The sequence below is a fragment of the Anomaloglossus baeobatrachus genome, chromosome 4, assembly GCF_048569485.1.
Source record: "Anomaloglossus baeobatrachus isolate aAnoBae1 chromosome 4, aAnoBae1.hap1, whole genome shotgun sequence".
Lineage (NCBI taxonomy): Eukaryota > Metazoa > Chordata > Amphibia > Anura > Aromobatidae > Anomaloglossus > Anomaloglossus baeobatrachus.
The window spans coordinates 385,935,249-385,957,696 of NC_134356.1; the positions used below are offsets into that span (position 1 = coordinate 385,935,249).

General features: G+C 42.1%; 1 protein-coding gene across 1 annotated transcript in view; it reads right to left on the bottom strand.

Annotated features, from left to right (window-relative positions):
• Positions 1-22,448, bottom strand: part of SEMA3D (semaphorin 3D) — a 301,084-nt gene that overhangs the window by 71,369 nt on the left and 207,267 nt on the right. Inside the window, exon 9 of the mRNA XM_075343494.1 lies at positions 17,552-17,694. Within this exon, the coding sequence (XP_075199609.1) occupies positions 17,552-17,694 (143 nt within the window). The remainder of the gene's footprint in view (positions 1-17,551; positions 17,695-22,448) is intronic.

The window sequence follows — 22,448 nt, forward strand, 5'->3', positions numbered from 1 at the left end:
CTTTGGTTTACCACGGATGTCACTGTCAGCGTTATTTGGACTGAGTGAGTACCTGAGTGATCCCCGACCATCCCAACGGCACCTCCCTGTCACCATCACCGAGTCCCGGGGCATCCCCCTACCCGTGGAGGGGTTAAACATCTGGCTGCCCACACCATCGCCACTGGGTACTCCCCATAGCAGCGGTGGTACATCACTTTACCACGCACCATGGGTGGCGTCACAAACTGTCCATACAGCCCCCCTGTAAATAGCCCCCTTAATTCTGAGTGGCCATGCGACCCCGACTCCCGGGTCCGGAGACCCCTCGAGCCACTGCGGATCCAGATCCGATAAGCAGCGGCAGGCTGCTGATGCGGGGGTGGCACACATAGGGGTTAGGTATGATGTCTAAACGCCATCTATTGTTGCCTTTAATAACACATTAAATCATGACAATTTGCCAACCAAAATTTGGCCCAGAATGGACAGATTCACTCATTTTACATATACCTAAAACAGGCATAGGCATAGGCATGTATTTTCCATCATCGGTAGAGTATACATTAAATTGTGGGTATTTCTATGACTCCACATAAACTGGAACAACGCAAAACAATGCAGTTTCTGTTCTTGCTAAGTACTAAAAAAAAATTGCCTTAAAATGCCTATTTAATTGCATTGGCACACTAGACAGATTTTAATATAGCTAAGCCTTCACTATGGAAATAAGTGAGAAGAGGGAAATCATTGTATAAATGTATGTTTGTGGTTTTATTGAACATATCCATATCTTCCTAAGCCATGAGAAAATGTTGACTTTAAGGCACAGTATTTTCTCGACAATGATGACTTTGTTATAACACAGGGCCCCCAACCGTCGGAAATTCTACGCAACAGGACACTCACCCGGAGCTTATCTGGAACATCCCGACCCATGAAGAGATGTATTTTACTGATTAGGAGGTGAAGAGAGCATTACTGCGAGATACATCATAGAGTAGACCACAAGGACATCCGGGAAAACTCGCACAATACCTTACTGCAACCAGCACATATGTAACACATCACACACCATGTGTAGAGGTTCTCCTGATACATTAGGAGCACCACGAATTGGATCACATTACTACATGTCATTAGTAATATTTCATATCTCTAAGCCTGTCAGATGAAATGAGCATGGATCCTCTGCCACATCTGTAGATGGTTCTAAGCTTGTTTGTTTTTTTATGTTCGCAGTTTCCCTGGTTATGAAATATGCAGGGGGTAGGTAAACCTTTATGCAATCATTATTGATAATCTTAGCAACGAGAATCCATGATATTTACATTTCATGTTTAAAATTAAAGGTTTTTTTCAAGTTAACTTAATCATCACAAATGGTTAAAATTGGAAAATGCTTGCTAAATAAACAGCTTTTCAATTCACTTGTTATTAAAAGTACATTTTGATTTAAAGAATTAATGGATTTTTTCCTTTGTTTAATGCTCGTAGCCTAGTTTACTTGCCACGACTTTAGTCTAACAGCAGTGGCTGGTCTTCTAGGCAGACAGCCCAGTGCTTACAAGCTCTTTTCTATAAGGTTTGTAAGCAAGCTGGCAGGATCTGTCTAGTATCAGTGCTATTGTGCTCCACCAACGATGTGGAGGGAAAGTTGCTTTTACTTGTAGAATTGGGGATGCACAATTTGAGTCAGAGGTACAATGATGCCCCCTGGCTGAAATGTCAATTATTAAGAAGAGCACCACAAAAAGCCTGGTGACAAGGGAACAGGATAATCCAGAACAGCAATGGTGAGACAACTCCTTTAACCCCTTAAAGGGAACCTGTCACCGGATGTTTATAATACCTAACGGTTGGTGCAGAGCAGACTGATCGGATGGGAGTCTCCATTCTCCGGGTCCATGCCTCCTCTTTCGGCCATCTTTGTCCTCCTTCTGAAGCTAGTGTGTATGATGTGTTCTATGTGATACACACAAGCCGACATTGAGGTCCTGCGCAGGCACACTTTGATCTGCCCTGAGTAGGGCAGATCAAAGTATTGTAATGCACATGCGCGGGACCTCAATGTCAGCTAGTGTAGATGACACAGAACGCGTCATCCACACTAGCTTCAGAAGAAGGAGGACAAAGATGGCAGAAAAAGGAGGCACAGACCCGGAGAACAGAGAAACCCATGTGACCAGTCTGCTCCTCACTAACCGTTAGGTGAGTATTACCGTATTTTTCGCTTTATAAGACGCACCGGATTATAAGACGCACGCCAAACTTAGACATAAAAAAAGGTAAAAAAAAGAAAAATGGGGTCCATCTTATAATCCGGTGTTCTCTTACCGGAGGGGGGCAGCAGTGGTGGTGAAGCGGGGTCACAGGAGGCAGCGGATTTGCTGGCAGGCACGGCGGGTCAGTGGCAGCGGCATTCGGGGTGGCAGGAGCCGGGGAATCCATGGTGGTAGGAGCCACAGGGCCCGTGGTGGTGGTGGCGGCAGCAGCAGCGTCGGCGACGGCGGGTGAGTCATGCAGCAGGCCGCTGCAGTGAGTGTCCCAGTGTCCGCGGTCCCAGGTCAAATAACGGCGCCTGCGCAGATGGAGCTCTCATCCAAGGGCTCCATCTGCGCACGCGCCCGCTGCCATCATTTGAAACTGGGACCGCGGACAAACTGGGTAAGTTGCTGCACAGCCGCCCGCACACAGCACCCGGCCGCCGCCTGCACACAGCACACAGCCGCCAGCCACCACCCACACACAGCACCCGGCCGCTGCCCGCACACAGACGCCGACCGCCGCCCGCACACAGCACCCGGCTGCCGGCCGCACACAGCACCCGACTGCCGCCCGCACACAGCCACGGGTACCCGGCTGCCACCGCACGCAAGCACAGGTACCCGGCCGTTTGCACGCAGCCACAGGCACCCGGCCGCCCGATCACCGCACAGACAGGACCCCCAGGTACTGCTATATTCGCTTTATAAGACGCACCCCCCATTTTCCTCTCAAATTTTTGGGAGGAAAAGTGCGTCTTATAAAGCGAAAAATACGGGTATATACATCCGGTGACAGGTTTCCTTTAACCTTCGTCCGGCTGAATAGGTACAATTGTAACTATTCCCTTTTTAAATTGCAATAATTTTTTTTTTCGAAAAGCCGAAGAGGGCAGAAATTTCGCGACATCTCAGCCGTTTTGGTCCAGAATATATTGGCCAAATTTCAATAAAATATCTCCACCCCCTTCCGAGATAAGGGGTCGAGAAATTTTTGGCAAAATTATGCAGCCTGACAAAGGTTAAAGATATAGTCCTAAAAATGACCACTAGTACTTATTAATGTAGTCTAATAAAGTCAAATAGACAAGATTTATGCAAAGCAGTATAAATTTATTGTTCATAAATAATTAGAGGCACACAGTGCATGAAGTGAATTTTAAAACCATGCATACATATGACAGGACAGTGTGTTAGATCTATTTGCGTAAATGGCGCTGGTAACAAAAAATAAAGGCTAATAATATATGTTAGTAGATCAAATATGCAGTCAATATAGATGGTTGTTAATGCAGGACCAATACATCAATACTAGACAGTTAATCGCCCGGGAGTGTATCCCTATTAATCACAGTATATAATGCTGGCGTATAATAAGAAAAAACCTCCTATACTGCACAATACACAGATCTTCAGATATATTAGATCACTAAACAAGAGGTACGTATTCCTAACACATAGATAATATGCACATATGAGTCATTTAGTCACAAAAGTTACATCACAAAAACCATCATTTACAAACTCATGGCATAAAGGACAATAATCTGACCCATTAGATAACGCATAAATCATCCACTTGGTAAAGTTTATACTTGTATTACCCAGAATCAGGGATAGTATGGTTGCCATCTGGGGGTATAAATCCCAGAATCCAGGATACCCACTGAAAAAATGCTATATATGGTGCAGAATTATTCATCAGTTAATATTCAGTCATAAAGTCTTTCTTCCACCATAATATGGTATATGCATACAGGTCATAGCTCATTAAGCTACCACACACAGGAATGTCATATATCACAATGTGAACATCAATCATGCTCCAAACATCATAGTGGTTAGCAATGTTAGGAATAACCAATAAGCATTATATGGAGGCCTCATAGCATAACATACCAGCTGTAGCCATTAGATACTAAACACACTGCCCCGCACCTAAAGGTTAAAGATATACTGTATGATGTACTACAGTACTCTGACTTTGATGCTGGATAACAAGGTAAGCCAGTATTTTTGCTGGCAGATGATGGCTGTGATAACCAATGAAATTTAAGCAATGATATAAGAAATTGATAGTAGCATTTAAATGGTTAAACTGCATCAATCAGAGCTACTGTGGCTTTAGCACTACAGTTACAGGCAGATAGTGGCTATTTAGCTGGCATCGCCCTGGTATGAAGCCAAATCAGCTCCTTACTTTCCTTAGGCTTCTTAACTTTCCTTACTGACATTTGAAAACAATGCATTGGCTAAGGTTGTTAAGCAGTAGAACTGTGTAAGGTTTATCACTTTGGTCATTGGTGTCTGATAAATTTGGTGAATTTGAAATATAGTCTAAGTATACACCACCCTTTAGTTGGCATACTTTGTAGCAAAAATGAGTGCCACAATTTTGGTGCATTTTTAATACATGGTACTTCTCGATTGGTCCCTCTCCCCTTTTCTTTTAAGCCCCCAATACTTTACAATGAAACCATAGTCCTTGTCATCCATATGACAAAAAAATAGTAACTGTGGTGCAAGTCATGAACAATATTTTTTAGCTAAATTTTGGAACATTTTGATTAATAAAGCTCTATAATTTTCTATAAAACAGTGTCACGGAAATTTGGATATGCCGATGACTGGGCACTTGCTATGGTAAGCAAAACAATGGAGGAAGCAGAGGACATTCTTACAAAAGATCTTAGTGTAATGGGAAAGTACTTCCGACAATGGAGATTAAAACCTAACCCATCAAAAACGGAAGTTTGTTGCTTTCATTTACACAATGCAAGTGCCAAGACTGAACTTAAAGTACAATTTGAAGGCCAATCTGTTAAACACAATTTCAATCCTAAGTACTTAGGTGTAACCCTTGATAGAAGTCTAACTTTTAAATCCCATCTGGATAAATTGGCACAGAAACTGAAAGCACGTAATAATATTATTCGGAAACTTTGTGGATCCTCATGGGGCTCGGCAACATCTGTTTTGAGAACATCTACTCTTGCCCTGGTGTACTCTGCTGCAGAATACTGTGCTCCAGCATGGTTAAATAGCTGTCATGTAAACTTAATTGACACTCAGCTGAACAACTCTTTGCGCATAATATCTGGTGCTATTAGACCTACACCTGTTCACTGGTTACCTGTGCTGGGTCATATCGCACCCGCAAATCTAAGAAGACACAAGCTCCTACTTAAGGAGTACACTAAAGTAGTGAATAATGAAAAACTTCCAATACACCAAAATATCAGAGATGTTACAATACAACGATTGAAATCAAGACATCCACCCATCCGAACTGCAATCACCTTGCATGAACAAAACTTCAATTTAGAGGAGAAATGGCAAGAACTTTGGGTCAATGTAGTAGAAGGTGATCCCCAAATGTTCCCTAATTTACAAAACCCTCCACCAGGCTTCAATCTACCAAGGAAAACATGGGTTACTCTAAATCGTATCAGAACAAACTTTGGCGTCTGTGCAGATTTTATGTATAAGTGAGGAAAATATCACTCTCCGACCTGTGACTGTGGAGTAGATCGTCAAACTGTCCAGCACATTGTTGAGGAGTGCCCCCTGAGATCCTACCATGGTGACAAGAAGGATTTCTATATTGTATATGATAACGCTATTGCATATATAGAAAATCTTGATATTCAAATTTGATTTTTATCCTTTTGATATTTTTCAATCACTGTCTATTGTCTGGTGTTTATTTTTATATGATGGTAAGATATACGTTCATACGATTAAATACATTTTCTATATTATCATAGTTTATATATATAGCAGGTAAAATAAGTATTGAACATGTCACCAATTTTCTAAGTATATAAATTTATAAAGGTGCTATTGACATTAATTTCTCACCAGATGTCGGCAAAAACTCATCCAATCCACATAGGCAGAGAAATTAAACCATAGATGTCCATAAATGTAGGGATGTGTAATAATGAGAAATAACAGGGGAAAAAGTATCATACAGATTTGCTAAAATTTATTTAGTATTTCATACAAAAGCCTTTGTTGGTGTTGACAGTGTAGCACACCTGCGGTACCAGGTGCCACAAATGTAACCCGTGGAAAATCCAAACCTCAGAATACCCCTGCCAGCAAACACATAGGCACCAAAAAAAGTCTGAAATATAAGCAGCAAAGAGGGGATCGGGAGCTGAACCCCTTAAATAGTCCAGGCTGCCTGCAATAGGACCAAGACAGAAACAGAGGGGTTCCCAAGTATCTCTAGGCCACGGGAGCCCAGCAACTATAAGTGTACAAGGAGGAAAGCCAACCCAGGTCACAGCTGGCAAGGAGAACAAGGGGAGAGGACACACCTGGGACCGGCACTCCTGGGTTCAGGTACCACCACAGCAAAGTAAAGGCAAGTGGAAACTGCAATACTGGTTTGGACTGTGTTCTTGATCACCCTGTGCACTCACACTGACTCTTTCTCACTACAATCCTTAACATCCACTGCTGCGGTCTTTCCCTGCTTGCAGAGGGCCCAAAACACCTGAGCTGCACAACTCCGTCAGCCCCAGCAGAACCCTGCAGCGGCGGCTCCAAATAACCTGGCCGCACACCGTAAGTGCCGTAGTTGACAAAAACTAATTATTTTATTTTCCTTTATTTAAACCCCTTTTTATTTCGGACTGACCCAGGGGTCATGGAACCAGGCATCGGCCGCGACCACGACTCCCCTGAGTTTCACACACGCACGGGACTGAGTATCCCACATCCCTGGGGCGTCACAACGGCTTCAAGATGCCTCCTGTAAAGGGAAATTAGTTATGCATTGCACAGGTGTGATTTTGACCCATTGTTCCATACACTACAAATCCTGAAGGTTCTATAGGCTTCATCTAAGATCTCTGAAATTTAGTTCCTTCCATAAATGTTCTATTGGATTCAGGTCAGGTGATTGGCTGGGTCATTCTAGAAGCTTTATTTTCTCTCTCTGAAAACATTTGAGAGTTTCCTTGGCTGCGTGTTTGGATCATTGTCTTGCTGAAATGTCCACCCTCGCTTCATCTTTTCATCTTCACTATCCCGGTAGATGGTAGCAAATTTTTATCAAGAATGTCTCAGCACATTTGGCCATTCATCCTTCCTTCAATTACATGACGTCTGCCAGTAATTTATGATGATAAACAACCCCCCAACATGGTGTTCGTACCTTCAAACTTCACTGTTGATTTTTTTTTAGTGTTGATTTGTAGTTCTTTTTTGCCTCCAAACATGGTTATTATGAGGGCCAAAGAGTTATATTTTGGTCTCATCTGACCAGACTATATTCTCCCAGTGTTTCGCAAGCCGGTCTAAATGTTGTTGAGCAAACTTTATATGTGCTTGAACGCGTTTTTTTCAGCAATGGAGTCTTGTGTGGTGAGTGTGAATACAGGTTATGGAAGTGGAATGCATTACTTATTGTTTTCCAACAAACAATTGCATTTCCAAATTCCAGGTCTTTCTGTAGCTCTCCACAGGTGGCCATTGGCTCTTGGACAACTCTTTTCATAATACTGTTGTATGTATTTTAAAAATTGTCAGGTTCAGTAATGAAATGAGCGAGATCTAAATGATTTTAACTTCCTGAATTCAAATTGATAATGACATTTTTTTATTGGCTCTTGTTTCTATGATATCAAATAGTTTTCCTTTTACTGCTACAAATAATTAACGCATAAAAATTCAAGTACTAGTAGTAAGGTGCAGGATATTTTGCGCCAATTTTCTATTATTTATTTACAGGAAACTTAGCAGCAACTGAAACAACTAAAACATGTCTAAACACTATTTCATATTATAAACAGTTACAAAAATTGCACTACAAAATTTGTCTCAATTGAGTGTCAGAGAGGCCAATCTTTTTTATTGGAGTGATAATCTCTTGCACGACTATTCCACTCACAAAGTAGTAGACCAAGTAAGAGGGCAACCACCTTTAAGTCACCACAGAGGGGCCACAAATGTTAGCCATATTTCAAGCACCTTAATAGCTGTTTCATTTTGTATCTTTTCATGGCACATCACTTCATTTGTGACACTTTGATACAATGTTAAGTAGTCAGTGTACAGCTTGTATAACAGTGCAAATGTGATGTGCACTCTAAATAATCCATCACACCCATTAATACCAAAACCACTGGCAACAAAAATGAGTACACTCCTAAATGAAAATGGCCAAATTGTGCGCAACTAGCCATTTTCCCTCCCTGGTATCATGTGACTAAGGACATGGATTGCTGGAATAAACTTATTTAGTTAAGATAGTGTCAAATTTTTGTGGCGACAACCAGGTGAGGAGTACAAAGACAAATGTGTCTTGACGACAGTGGTGGTGGTGGGAGTGCCATAGTTTGGGGCTGCATATGTGCTGCCGGCTGTGGGGAGCTACAGTTCATTAAGGGAACCATGAATGCCAACATGTACTGTGACATATTGAAGCAGAATGATCCCGCCCCTTCAGAAACTGGGCCGCAGGGTAGTATTGCAACATGATAAGAACTCCAAACACACCTTCAAGACGGCTACTGACTTGCTAGAGGATCTGAGGGAAATGGTGCTGGACTGGCTAAGCATGTCTCCAGACCTGAACCATATTGAGAATCTGTAGGGCATCCTCATACTGAAAGTGGGGGACCGCAAGGTCTCTAAATTCCATCAGCTCTGTGATATTGCCATGGAGGAAGGGAAGAGGATTCCAGTGGCTGCTATGAAGCTCTAGTGATCTCCATGCCCAAGAGAGTTACATAGTTATATAGGTTGAAAAGAGACCTAGGTCCATCTAGTTCAACTTTCCTCCACCAATTATGTATCATTTATAACCAACAATGTTGTGTGCACTGAGGAAATCATCCAGCCCTTTTTTAAAATTTGTTATAGTATCTGCCATTACTACCTCTTGTGGTAAGGCATTCCACAGTCTGACTACTCTAACTGTAAAGAACCCTTTCCTATTTAGCTGCTGATATCACCACTTGAAGTGAGTGCCCCCTGGTCCTTAGTAATGTCTTTGGAGGGAATAAGTCATGTGCCATTCCTTTGTATTGACCACACATGTATTTAAACATATAAATGAGATCTCCTCTGAGATGTCATTTTTCTAAGCTAAACAAATCCCAACCTGTCATCATATGTGAGGCCTTCCATTCCTTGTAGTAGTCTAGTTAGCCGCCTTTGAACTGACTCTAACTTCTTAATATCCTTTTAAAAATGTGGAACCCAAAACTCGATCCCATATTCCAGATGTGGCCTTACAAGTGACTTATAGAGGGGTAACAATACGTTGGGATCACAGGATCTAATCTCTCTTTTTATACACCCTAAAATCTTGTTTGCTTTAGCAGCTGCTGCTTGACATTGAGTACTGTTGCTCAGCTTATTTGTAATGAGAATACCCAAGTCCGAATCCCCAAGTCTTTTCCTGTTCTGTAGTCCCGAGTTTACTTCCATTTAATATATACGCAATTATAGGATTACTCCGTCCTAAGTGAATTACTTTACATTGATCAACATTAAATCTTATTTTCCAAGTGTCTGCCCATTCCGACATCTTATCCAGATGATTTTGTAATATTGTACTATCAAGGTCTAAATTAAGGCTGTGCTTGAAAATAATGGAGGCCATACAAAATATTGACACTTTGATACAATTTGTTCATTTTCACTTAGGGGTGCACTCACTTTTGTTGCCAGCGGTTTACACATTAATGGCTGTGTCTTGAGTTATTTAGAGGGCACAACAAATTTACACTGTTATACAAACTGTACACTGATAACGTCTCATTGTATCTGTCATATCTTCAATGTTTTCCCATGAAAAGTTGGAATAAAATATTTACAAAGATGTTAAAGGTGTACACAGTTTTTCACTTTTGTGATATACTGTGTGTATATATATTTATATATACAAGATAAATAAAATGTATGGAGTCTCAGTAGTTGAAACTGTTGAAAAGTAACTGTTTTTTTTACATATAGCTTAAATATATTGTATAGTAATAAGATGTATCGATATTGCAGGTAAAAACAAAATTAATTAGGAATATTTTGCAGCATTTTGAAAGTTAAAGTAAAAACATTTAAAGGGGTCGTCTACCTTTAGGCCCGTTTCACACGTCAGTGAAAAACAGTGACGTTTTTCACTGGCGTGTAAAACACGCACATGGCCCTGCGTGTGCCGTGATTCACGGCACACGTGGGCTGTCTAAGTGCAATCCGGGCTCCGTTCTCCGTGGCCCGTGATTGCACTTAGAAAACAACTCACCTGTGCGCGCTCCCGCTCTCCATGGTGCTGATCGCTTCCGCGATGCAGCATCCGGCCGGCGGTGACCCCCGCAGCAGCTGCTTCCGGGTCGGCTGTGTCACGCATAATGAATATGCGCGACAATAATGAGCCGGCTCAGAAGCAGAAAGCTGCACGGGCTGCAGAGGACATCGCTGGACGCCGGGTGAGTAAAAATGATTTTTATTTTAAAAGCACGTTTTTTTCTGGCACGTGTTTCACGGACCACACCACTGCGTGGTCCGTGGGACATCAGTGATGCCATAAAAAAATGGACATGTCTCCGTGCGGCAATCACGGACACGCGGGTACACCGCACGGAGACACGTGCAGTGAAAAATCACTGACGTGTCAGCAGACCCATTGATTATAATGGGTCTGCGTATGTCAGTGATTCTGGTACGTTTTAAAAAAAGCACAAACGTCCCAGAATCACTGACGTGTGAAAGGGGCCTAAGGGACATTTTTTTATGTACATGTATATACAGTATGTTGGACTAAAAAAATGCATTCTGAAAATGGTTTTCATTAAAACATTTTCACCATTTGCCTTCTATATATAGTCACTGTGTTGTACTCTCTAAAGCTGGCTGCAAATTCATTTTGACTGAAATCCATGGGCGAGTTCGTTCTGATGGTTTGCAAGGAGGTTTTGTAACTTTTTTATCATTTTTTTTTCTGCATCTCCACTGATTTATAAACACAGACCACATTAATGTGCAGAGAAACTAAGACCCTTTAAAAGGAACCTGTTAGCAGGTTTTTGCTATGTAAGCTGAAGACAGCATTCTGTAAAGGTTAAAACACAGAATTCAGAAATGCATGTCTTGTCAAGGTCCGAGCTATTGCTTATTTGCTATGTTTGTTTAAGCAGCGGGATCCTTATCATTGCTCAGACTACAAAGTAAGACCTAAGCCAGGCCAGCGTGGTCCCTCTTTTGCCTTGGCACCTCACTATCAATGTACAATCTCTATAGAAAGTGTGGTGTGGGCAGGGACAATTCTCCCAGCTCTCATAAATGGCTAAATCTAAAAATTCGGATTGTGTCAGAACGGCTGAAGCCAGTAATCTAAGTGATATATCATTTAAATCAGAATCTCTTTGCTTACATCATGCTGCTCTCAGATGAGATAGCAAAAACCTGCTGACAAATTCCCTTGAAAAGCTAAACAGTGCAAAATTTTTAATGAAACCGGAATGCAAAAATGATGATACTTGCATTTAGAACCCCTTTGAATAAAATACATTTTTTTTGCACTACTTAGGTACTGAGAGATCAACATACCATATGAAAATGATGCAATGGATAAATAAAGTTTTTGATTCTTATGTTTAATGACTCAATTTTATACATTAGGTCATCTCCCATTATTTTTCCCATCCCTTGGCTGAACTTGATGGACATGTGTTATTTTTTAACCTTGTAACCATCTTTTTAATAATACCATATGTCATGTTAGTTTAGAATATTATTTCTAATAAAATTGGCCTTGTTAGCAGTGCCCATAAAGAGCCATCCGGAAGCTACTGACCACAATTTACGGCAATCAGTATACTCCAGTTGTGCAGCACTGTTTGGGATTGCCACTGGTACTAGTAGAGTTAACTCTATTAGTATCTTGATGTTAAGATATTTCTGTTTATTTTCTGTAAAATGCCTCCAAACTAGAGTTGTCAGCCTGGTTTCTCTAGGCTTTCCTTGCGGGAAGTCTCAGATGGATGGAATTTTTATGACAATGTACTTCCATTGCCTCATTTTTTCATGCTTTGCTTACTCTGTGTTTATTACTTCAATATGTTAAAGTTTCTCACTAAAAATATTCCCTACCATTGGGGAGCATGCTACATACACAAAACTCTATCAAAGTGTCTTGGGTTCTAACTAGATCAAGATTAATACGGCTTTCTACCCTGTAATAATTCTTTCAAACGTTAACTCAATATACAGCCGCACATTTTTCACGCTGTACTGGAGACATAGATGAAGATTTCCTGCGATCTACTGTACAGGGTTTCAGTAGGTAAAGCAACAGATGTTTATCCCTAGGCGAATTATTCTGAGATTTCTATAATTTTCTAGGCCTTAAACCAAATAGGAAGCAGACTGTTTTATGCAACGGCTGTCCCCTTAGGGTAAAGGATCAGTGAAATGGAAATTGGGCCAGTACTTACTGGTACAGGCATCACTGTACTATAATATTATAGGTAATTCCAGAAGCCAGAGATGATTCAGCCATTGCTGTCTAAAGCTTTAACTCACAACTGGCCTAATATTAGAGAAGACAAGTAGAGAATATTTCTATTTATGTGTAGTAAACGTTTTCTTTATTTAATGTTTCTCTTCCAAAGAGATTCCTTGTAAAATATTTGCCCAGATTATGGTACTTACATTTTGGACAATTTACTGAAACACTTTTCTGTGAAATTACATGCTCAAAGTTTATGATGGATCACTTCCAGTTATTGCACAGTGTACTATATACAGTAGGTTACCATTGGTTTCTTGCATCTAATATAAACTTAAAGGGAGCCTGTCACCAGGATTTTCCCTTATAAGCTGTGGCCACCACCAGTGAGCTCTTATATACAGCATTTTAGAATACTATTTATAAGAGCCCAGGCCACTTTGTAAAACATAAAAAAGACCTTTATTATACTCACCTGCGGGGCAGTCAGGTTTGGCGCCTCCTCTGTCATGTACAGTCATCGTACTCCTTCCCAGCTCAGTGTGGATGACGCGTGCTACGTCATCCACACTGAAGCTTCCATTGTGTTCCTGCATATGCATACTTTGATCTGCCTTGCTGAGTGCAGATAAAAGTATTGTAATGCACATGCACGGGCATTCTTTGATGCATTACAATACTTTGATCTGCCCTCAGCAGGGTACAGAGAAGTGCGCTTGCGCAGGAACGCAATGGAGGACACTGCATGGATGACTTAGGATGCATCATCCACACAAAGCACGGAAGGAGGACGGCAATGGACGGAAGAGAGGAGGCGATTGGTGAAGACCAGAGACGCCCATCGGACCTGACCACCCCGCAGGTGAGAATAATAAAGATCTTTTTTTACATTACACAGAGCGGCCTGGGCACCACTTATATACTGTATGTTAGAATGCTGTATATAAGGGCTCACTGGTGATGGCTGCAGGTTATAGGGGACAAATCTGGTGACAAGTTCCCTTTAAAAGGTAATGTTAATGGACGTATGGCAGAAGATATTTTATGTTCACTTGTAGAGATGATAAATCATATCAATAACGTTTCAGATCATCTTTTTACATATAATAACAGAACCTAACAATGAAGAAGCCAAGGTAGTATATGAAGCACATATTTAATAAGCCACATTCCTTCTCCAAATAATGTGTGCAAATGGAGGAGAATGGGTAAAGAGAAAAAAATCCATGGCCTTTTGCACAAACTCTTTTTGTCCCTTTTAAGAATTCACAACAACAAGTGAATCACAAGTTGTCCAACTGCTTATTGCCCACCATTAGCTTTAATGGGTGGGACAAGCCAACCTCAAATATGCAGACTCTCTCAAACTCCAACACAGGAGAAATGAAGCATCATATAATTCTCAATAATTTGACTTTCCTTATAATGTACAGAAAGGTTTAGTCATCCAGAGCGAGGCACATTTTTTTGAAGCCATTCTCTGTTTTGCTAAAACATAAAAGGGCTTCATTGACATCAAGATATCCATTAAAATAAGATATGCTGCTGAAAATATACACATTGCATGGGGACAGAATGATCATTTAACAATCTTTCTGGTCTCCGTTTCTATCGGCCTTTTTGAGCACAAATCAAGTTTTATGTAGTCAATTGGCTTTCACTATAGGAAGAAATCTGCCCGTCTAAATGGACTTTAATTAAGAATAGATAATAGATTATTTGAAAATGGCTTTCATAAACTAGACAAACCCTTTAAAATACTCATGCCAACAACTAGGAACAAAAGAGCACAATGCTTGTTGCCTTTCCTTGATCGCCCTTGCCTTAAAATGTAATTTCCAAAGAAAAATAAGTTATTCCCTTTCTATAAAATAGGGAATAACTTGCTGATCACATGAGGCGTCTGACCGCTTGGACCTCTGGAACAAAGGAATGCGTTCCTTCAGTTTCGTCTTGAATGGAGCAGAGGTGGGCACGCTTGGTCTCCACTCAATGCATTTCAATGGGACTGATGGAAATTCCAAACCCTCTAATCAGCAGTCCATCAGACATTGAACTGAGTAGAGTCAGATAAGGGCTGCAGACTTCTGTTTTTTGAGTTTAAAAACCCCACTCTCAACATTGCAGAGGGTCTAACTGACAACGCGCACTAAGGTGCTCCGGCGGGAATCACTTTGTTCCCCGCTGCCACCGTCAGCCCTGTGATGCAATCACGGGGATCCTATGAGTTGTCATGACTGTGTGGGGTCAGCTGATGACCCCTGTCGCTGATATGACTCACTTCCTATGAATGCCAGCAGAGCGCCACCACTAACAGGAAATCAGCATTTCTGCTGTTCAGAGCGATGCTGAAGCATCGCTCTGAACAGAAGAAGTAATCACAAAGTGCAGGCTTCAAGTCCCTTGAGGAGACTAGTATATTCAATAAAAATGTAAAAAAGTTTTAAAAAATATGAAAAACTAAAAAAATAACTAAAACTTCAAATCACTACCTTTTGCCTGACTGAAAAATAATTATCCCCCCACATATTTGTTATTGCTGCATTCAGAAATGCCCCATCTGTCAAAATATAAAATCAATTAATATGATCATCAAGGGATGTAGCGAGAAAAGAATCAAAACACCAGAATTACCTTTTTTTGGTAGCAGCAACATTGCATTAAAATACAATAACAGGCAATCAAAACATTTCATCTACCCATAAGTGCTATAATTAAAATTGTCAGCTCAAATTGCAAAAAATAAGCCATCACTGAGCTCCAAATCCCAAAAAATAAGAACGCTACGAGTCTTGGAACATGGTGACAAAAGCGCAATTCTTTTTTTTTTTTTTACAAACTTCTGAATTTTTTTTCCCTGTTTAGATAAAAGCAAAACTATACATGTTTGGTATCTACAGACTCATATTGACCTGAGAAATTATAATGCCAGGTCAGTTTTACCATATAGTGAGCATCTTTTTTGCAATTTCACGGCAATTGGAATTTTTTTCCTGTTTTCCAGTACAATATGTGGCTGCATGAAGGAAGTTTTTCAAAACTATAACTCGTTACGAACTAAACAAGCCCTCATATGGCTAAAAAGATGGAAATATAAAAAAAGTTATGGCTCTTGGAAGAAAGTGAGGAAAAAAGGAAAACGAAAAAACGAAAATCGCCAGGTGGTAAAGGGGTCAAAGTATAACCCTTGTTTTAATTTGTATTTCATAAATCAATAGTACCCATGAAAACAAGCAACTTTGTAATATATATACTATCAGACAACTTTGTGGTACATGGTATCCAAACCTTTTCACTCAAGATTAAAATTGTTCTTTTACTTAGGTGTATAATTGATGTAATTATATAATGTTGTAGTGTAATGCAGAAATTGAAAGAAAAACAAACATGATAAGGAAATATGTTAAAAATGACAGTTAACATCTGGCAGACATTTGTCTACTTATGTAATTCTTAATTTTTTGTATATTCTTTGGTTGCATTTCTATTTTTGTATCTATAAGTAGATACTCTAGTGGTAGGTGTAATGTACAGATCTAATCTGTCATCTCCTCTTTAACAATTGAACTTTCAACCCAATCCCACATCTACCCTCCATTATACTCTCTTCTTTTGAAGTGAAGTCTGTCTGTACCTACTCTCCCTTTAACCACCAAGTAGCCATCATATACCGAACCTGGGTCCGGCCACTGCGTTTATTGAACACTTTTCCATCTGTCTCCTACACTTTCTCTCTGCTGACATTCTCATAATCATAGTGGGTTACTTCAATGTCCCCACAGACACCCACTAGTCATCAGCCAATAAACTCTTGACGCTCATGTCATCCTTGGGTCTTAATCAATGTTTCTCCACAACCACCCATTTATATTCAATGTGGTGAAAGGGGGGGTGATTTTAACTTTTTATATTTTTAACATTTTTTCATATTTTTAAAACTATTTTTTTCATTTTTTATTTATTTTACTAGATCCCCTGGGGACTTTATCACAGCACAGTCCGATCGCCTGTGCATTTCTGCTGATCAGAGCAGCATTGCTCTGATCAGCAGAAATGCTCATCTCCTGTGAGTGCCGGAGGCTTTGTCGGCTCTCACAGGAAGTGATTCATGGCAGCTGATCTCACTCTACCATGAGAACGCATTGCCACCCCATGATCACGACCTCCTTCTCTCCTCCATGCTTATACATTCCTCATCTATTCACCTCCAAAACGTCTCCACACTATCCCCCATACTCTTAAATTATATGTCCACCACATTTGGAACTTCAAAACGCATCTCTTCAAGAAAGATTACAGCCAGCAATAATGCATTGCTAGCTCACCACCACCGGAGCTGCTGCAATCCCCCAACCAACTGCCTCTTTCCCCATTATCCTGTAGAATGTAAGCCCGCAAATGCAGGGTCCTCTACTTTCTGTACTGTTCTGTCATTATTAGTTTGTTCATTGTAAGTTATATTTGTATTTTGTATGTAATCCTGTTTTCAAATGTACAGTACCACGGAAACAATGGTGCTCTAATAATAATAATAATAATAATAGTAATAATAATAATCTGCACTTATAAAATTAAAATACAAATAATGCATTTGAGCAAGCTGTAAAAGCATTAAAACCATATTCTGTCAATTAGTAAATGTATTTATCCTTTATTTTATTGCAAATAAGACTTTGCCAAATTTCTACTGTCATTTTAACTACGTACAAATAAATTAGCAACGTTCTTATAGCCTGTGATTACTTCACATGTAATAACATGAGGAAATTTGCAAAACAAGACCTGTTTCAGGTATTTTACATTTTATGGTATAACAAAGCTGTCCTAATTTAATCATTCTCACCTTACAGACTCTTCCAACCCGAGAGAATATTGTTTTTTCAGAGGCGCTGCCTTCTGGGGATGCTTCCCGGAAGAAAAAGTAAATCTTATCATCATCTGGATTATATGTGTCTGGTATGGAATAAGCACCAAAAAATTTTGCACCTATAATTTGAGAACATAGAAGTTGTTATTCTGGAAGTTGTGTTTTGATTTGCGTCTTTTTGTAGTTTACTACAAAAATAGATTTATTTAACCATAAATAAATTGTAACATCACTATCTTTCCTTTAAATCCTGTCTGCTACTAATGCACCCCAGCGCTTTGGGGTACTCGGTCCCAGGACTTGTATTTACTGGGACGTATCAAGGGGTGACTGTTGGCCAGTTTCGTGACCCTGGGGGTCACTTAAAAGGGGTTTTGTACAAGGGAAAAATAAAATTAAAATGTTTTTTTGTGACACCACTTGCGGTACGCGGCTATATAGCGAAAGCCGCTGCTGGAAAGTCTCTCACTGCTGGGGCTGGTGGTGTTAGGCAGCTTAGATGTAATAGCTCTCCACAAGTAGAGCTAGACTCCAGGCGAGGATGATGGTGGTTGTAGTCTATAGATGCAGAGGTGTAGGAAGAATTCAGACAACATAGGGGCTGTGGTTTAACTTGTGCTTTACTCACTGGTTTGGAGATGCTGCTACCAGGCTGGTGCTGGTCTTTACCAATCCGGTATTCCCTTTGTTCCAGTGCTGGTGTAGTGAACTGGTGAGCGTTACTTCCATGCACCCTGTTGTAGTTGGTGGGTCCCCGTGGCTTGGAGCATTTTTTTGGGGTCCCCTCCTATTGTCTCTGTCCTGGCCCATACAGCAGTCAGCTTGAACTTCTCTTGGGTCAGACCTCTTTTCCCGTTCCCTCTCTGCTTCTGTTCCCTGGGCACTAACGTCGGTGAGGTCCTTGATGGTCTCCTCACTGGGCAGATTGTTATCAGGTGAGCCTGAAGCGTGTTCCTGAACTAGGGCTCTGTACCCCATCGGTGCTCGGTCCAGTGAGTACTTCAACCATACTCTCCCTGGCAGCCATACACCTTTTTTCTCAGTAGTCACTTCACACTTTCCCGTCAGCACATCAACTTCTGACTGACTGTCTTTCTTTTTACTATCTATCTGACAAGATGTCCGTCGTCCATCCACTCCACTGACTAGCCCCTCCTCCTCCAAGGTTTCTGACTAGTGGATTGGATGAGTCCCAACTAATAGGTGACCATCTATCAGCTCCCTCTCTAGCCTGCTATCCAGTTTGGGGGAAAGGGCGTGTATTTATGTGTGTTGTGGTGTTACCGGCACTGATCTTCAAGGAATCTGGGGTTAAGCTGGGTTTACACACTGCAACATCGCAAACGACATCGCTGTAACGTCACCGGTTTTGTGACGTTACAGCGACCTCCCCAGCGACATTGCAGTGTGTGAAACCTATCAGCGACCTGGCCCCTGCTGTGAAGTTGTGATCGCTACAAATCGTTCAGGACCATTCCTAGGTCCTTTGTTTCCCGCTGTGCAGCATGCATCGCTAGCAAGTTTCAGTGTGTAAAGGGGACTTTACAGCGACTCCGCGGCTCTGTCTGTGTAGCGTCCTGATTAGCGGTCACCGGTGAAGGATTCACCGGTGACCACTAATCCCCCGAGTGACTGAAGTGTCCCCCCATCTCTCATACTCACCGATCCCCGATCACCGGCGCTGCACGGCGTTCACTCTGCTCCAGCGGCTTTTCCTTTTTTGAAAAAGCCGGCCGCTCATTAAACAATCTCGTATTCCCTGCTTTTCCCCGCCCACCGGCAAATATGATTGGTTGCAGTGAGACACGCCCACACGCTGAGTGACAGCTGTGTCACTGCACCCAATCACAGCAGCCGGTGGGCGTGTCTATACTGTGCAGTAAAATAAATAAATAAATAATTAAAAAATACGGCGTGAGGTCCCCCCCAATTTTAATACCAGCCAGATAAAGCCATACGGCTAAAGGCTGGTATTCTCAGGATGGGGAGCTCCACGTTATGGGGAGCCCCCCAGCCTAACAATATCAGCCAGCAGCCGCCCAGAATTGCCGCATACATTAGATGCGACAGTTCTGGGACTGTACCCGGCTCTTCCTGGTGCGTTGGCAAATCGGGGTAATAAGGAGTTATTGGCAGCCCATAGCTGCCAATAAGTCCTAGATTAGTCATGTCAGGCGTCTATGAGACACCTTCCATGATTAATCTGTAAATTACAGTTAAAAAACACACACCCGAAAAATCCTTTATTAGAAATAAAAAACACTAACAAATTCCCTCATTACCAATTTATTACCCACAACAAAGCCCTCCTTGTCCGGCGTAATCCACGGTCCTCCAACGTCACATCCAGCTCTGCTGCATGCAGGTGACAGGAGCAGCAGAAGACACAGCCGCTCCTGTCACCTGCACGCAGCTAATGAAGAGAGCCGTGTGATCGGCTGAGCTGTCACTGAGGTTACCTGGATCCAGCGGTGGCCGCGGGTAACCTCAGTGACAGCTCAGCTGATCGCGCTACTCACCGCCGCTCTGGTCAGCTCCAGGCAGCAAATGAGGTGAGTAGCGCGATCAGCTGAGCTGTCACTGAGGTTACCCGCGGCCACCGCTGCATCCACCGCTGGATCCAGGTAACCTCAGTGACAGCTCAGCCGATCACACGGCTCTCTTCATTAGCTGCGTGCAGGTGACAGGAGCGGCTGTGTCTTCTGCTGCTCTTGTCACCTGCATGCAGCAGAGCTGGACGCGATGTTGGAGGACCGTGGATTACGCCGGACAAGGAGGGCTTTGTTGTGGGTAATAAATTGGTAATGAGGGAATGTGTTTGTGTTTTTAATTTCTAATAAAGGATTTTTTCGGGTGTGTGTGTGTTTATTTACTGTCACTTACAGATTAATCATGGAAGGAATCTCGGGGAGACGCCTGACATGATTAATCTAGGACTTATTGGCAGCTATTGGCTGCCAATAACTCCTTATTACCCCGATTTGCCAACGCACCAGGGCAAATCGGGAAGAGTCGGGTACAGCCCCAGAACTGTTGCATCTAATGTATGCGGCAATTCTGGGCGGCTGCTGACTGATATTGTTAGGCTGGGGGGCTCCCCATAACGTGGGGCTCCCCATCCTGAGAATACCAGCCTGCAGCCGTATGGCTTTATCTGGCTGGTATTAAAATAGGGGGAACCGCACGCCGGATTTTTTAATTATTTATTTATTTATTTTACTGCACAGTATAGACACGCCCACCGGCTGCTGTGATTGGGTGCAGTGACACAGCTGTCACTCAGTGTGTGAGCGTGTCTCACTGCAACCAATCACATTTGTCGGTGGGCGGGGGAAAGCAGTGTGAACGCCGTGCAGCGCCGGTGATCGGGGATCGGTGAGTATGAGAGAGGGGGGGAAATCACCAGCAAATGAGGTGAGTAACGCGATCAGCTGAACTGTCACTGAGGTTACCCGCGGCCACCGCTGCATCCACCGCTGGATCCAGGTAACCTCAGTGACAGCTCAGCCGATCACACGGCTCTCTTCATTAGCTGCGTGCAGGTGACAGGAGCGGCTGTGTCTTCTGCTGCTCCTGTCACCTGCATGCAGCAGAGCTGGATGCGACGTTGGAGGACCGTGGATTACGCCGGACAAGGAGGGCTTTGTTGTGGGTAATAAATTGGTAATGAGGGAATGTGTTTGTGTTTTTTATTTCTAATAAAGGATTTTTCGGGTGTGTGTTTTTTAACTGTAATTTACAGATTAATCATGGAAGGTATCTCGGGGAGACGCCTGACATGATTAATCTTGGACTTATTGGCAGCTATGAGCTGCCAATAACTCCTTATTACCCCGATTTGCCAACGCACCAGGGCAAATCGGGAAGAGTCGGGTACAGTCCCAGATCTGTCGCATCTAATGAATGCGGCAATTCTGGGCGTCTGCTGGCTGATATTGTTAGGCTGGGGGGCTCCCCATAACGTGGGGCTCCCCATCCTGAGAATACCAGCCTGCAGCCGTATGGCTTTATCTGGCTGGTATTAAAATAGGGGGGGACCGCACGCCGGATTTTTTAATTATTTATTTATTTACACGGCACACAGAGCCGCGCGGCATTAAATGAAGTCGGGTGAAGTTCACCTGCTGTCCCCAACGACCAGCTAGTCGCTCTGCAGGTCCGGATCGCTGTTAGGTCGTTGGCCAGGTCTGCCTGTTTGACAGCTCACCAGAGACTTTGTAGCGATCCCGGCTAGGTTGAGATCGCAGGTTGGATCGCTTTAATGTCTCAGTGTGTAAACCCAGCATTAGATGTAGTACCCTGTGGCACCTGACACTCAGGGGCACTACACTACTATTCATTTTTTTTTATTTGCATCTAGTGCATTAATCCCCTCCAGTTAATTAAAAACATTGAGAACAGCAGATAGTTTTGCTGTTCCCGACCACGCAATAATTTACCAATATAACATGTAACTTTATATGGTATCATGTCATCATTCAGACATTTTTTATTTGCTTACAAGTACTATGTGTTTTTCATGGATAGCACTCGTACCTATTAGAGTGAGTGGGGTAATTCACATGTCCATGATTTATCTGTGGACCAAGTGATCCAAGCATTATAGCGCAGACATGTTCAGTTTTTATACAATTGCCAGATCAAAATCGACAATGCAAGTCTATGGGTCCTTGAAAAACATCAGACAGTAGTCAGATTCCTCCAATTGTCATGGACTGCTAGATAGGAAAAAAAAGAGAGAAACCTTTTCTTTTACACATTCGAGAAGATCTGATGAAACTAAGATCAAAATCAGACCAAATCCCGAGAAAACTAAGATAAATCTCTGACCGAAATCATTGATGATGTTCTTCTTGTATCTCAGTTTTTCTTG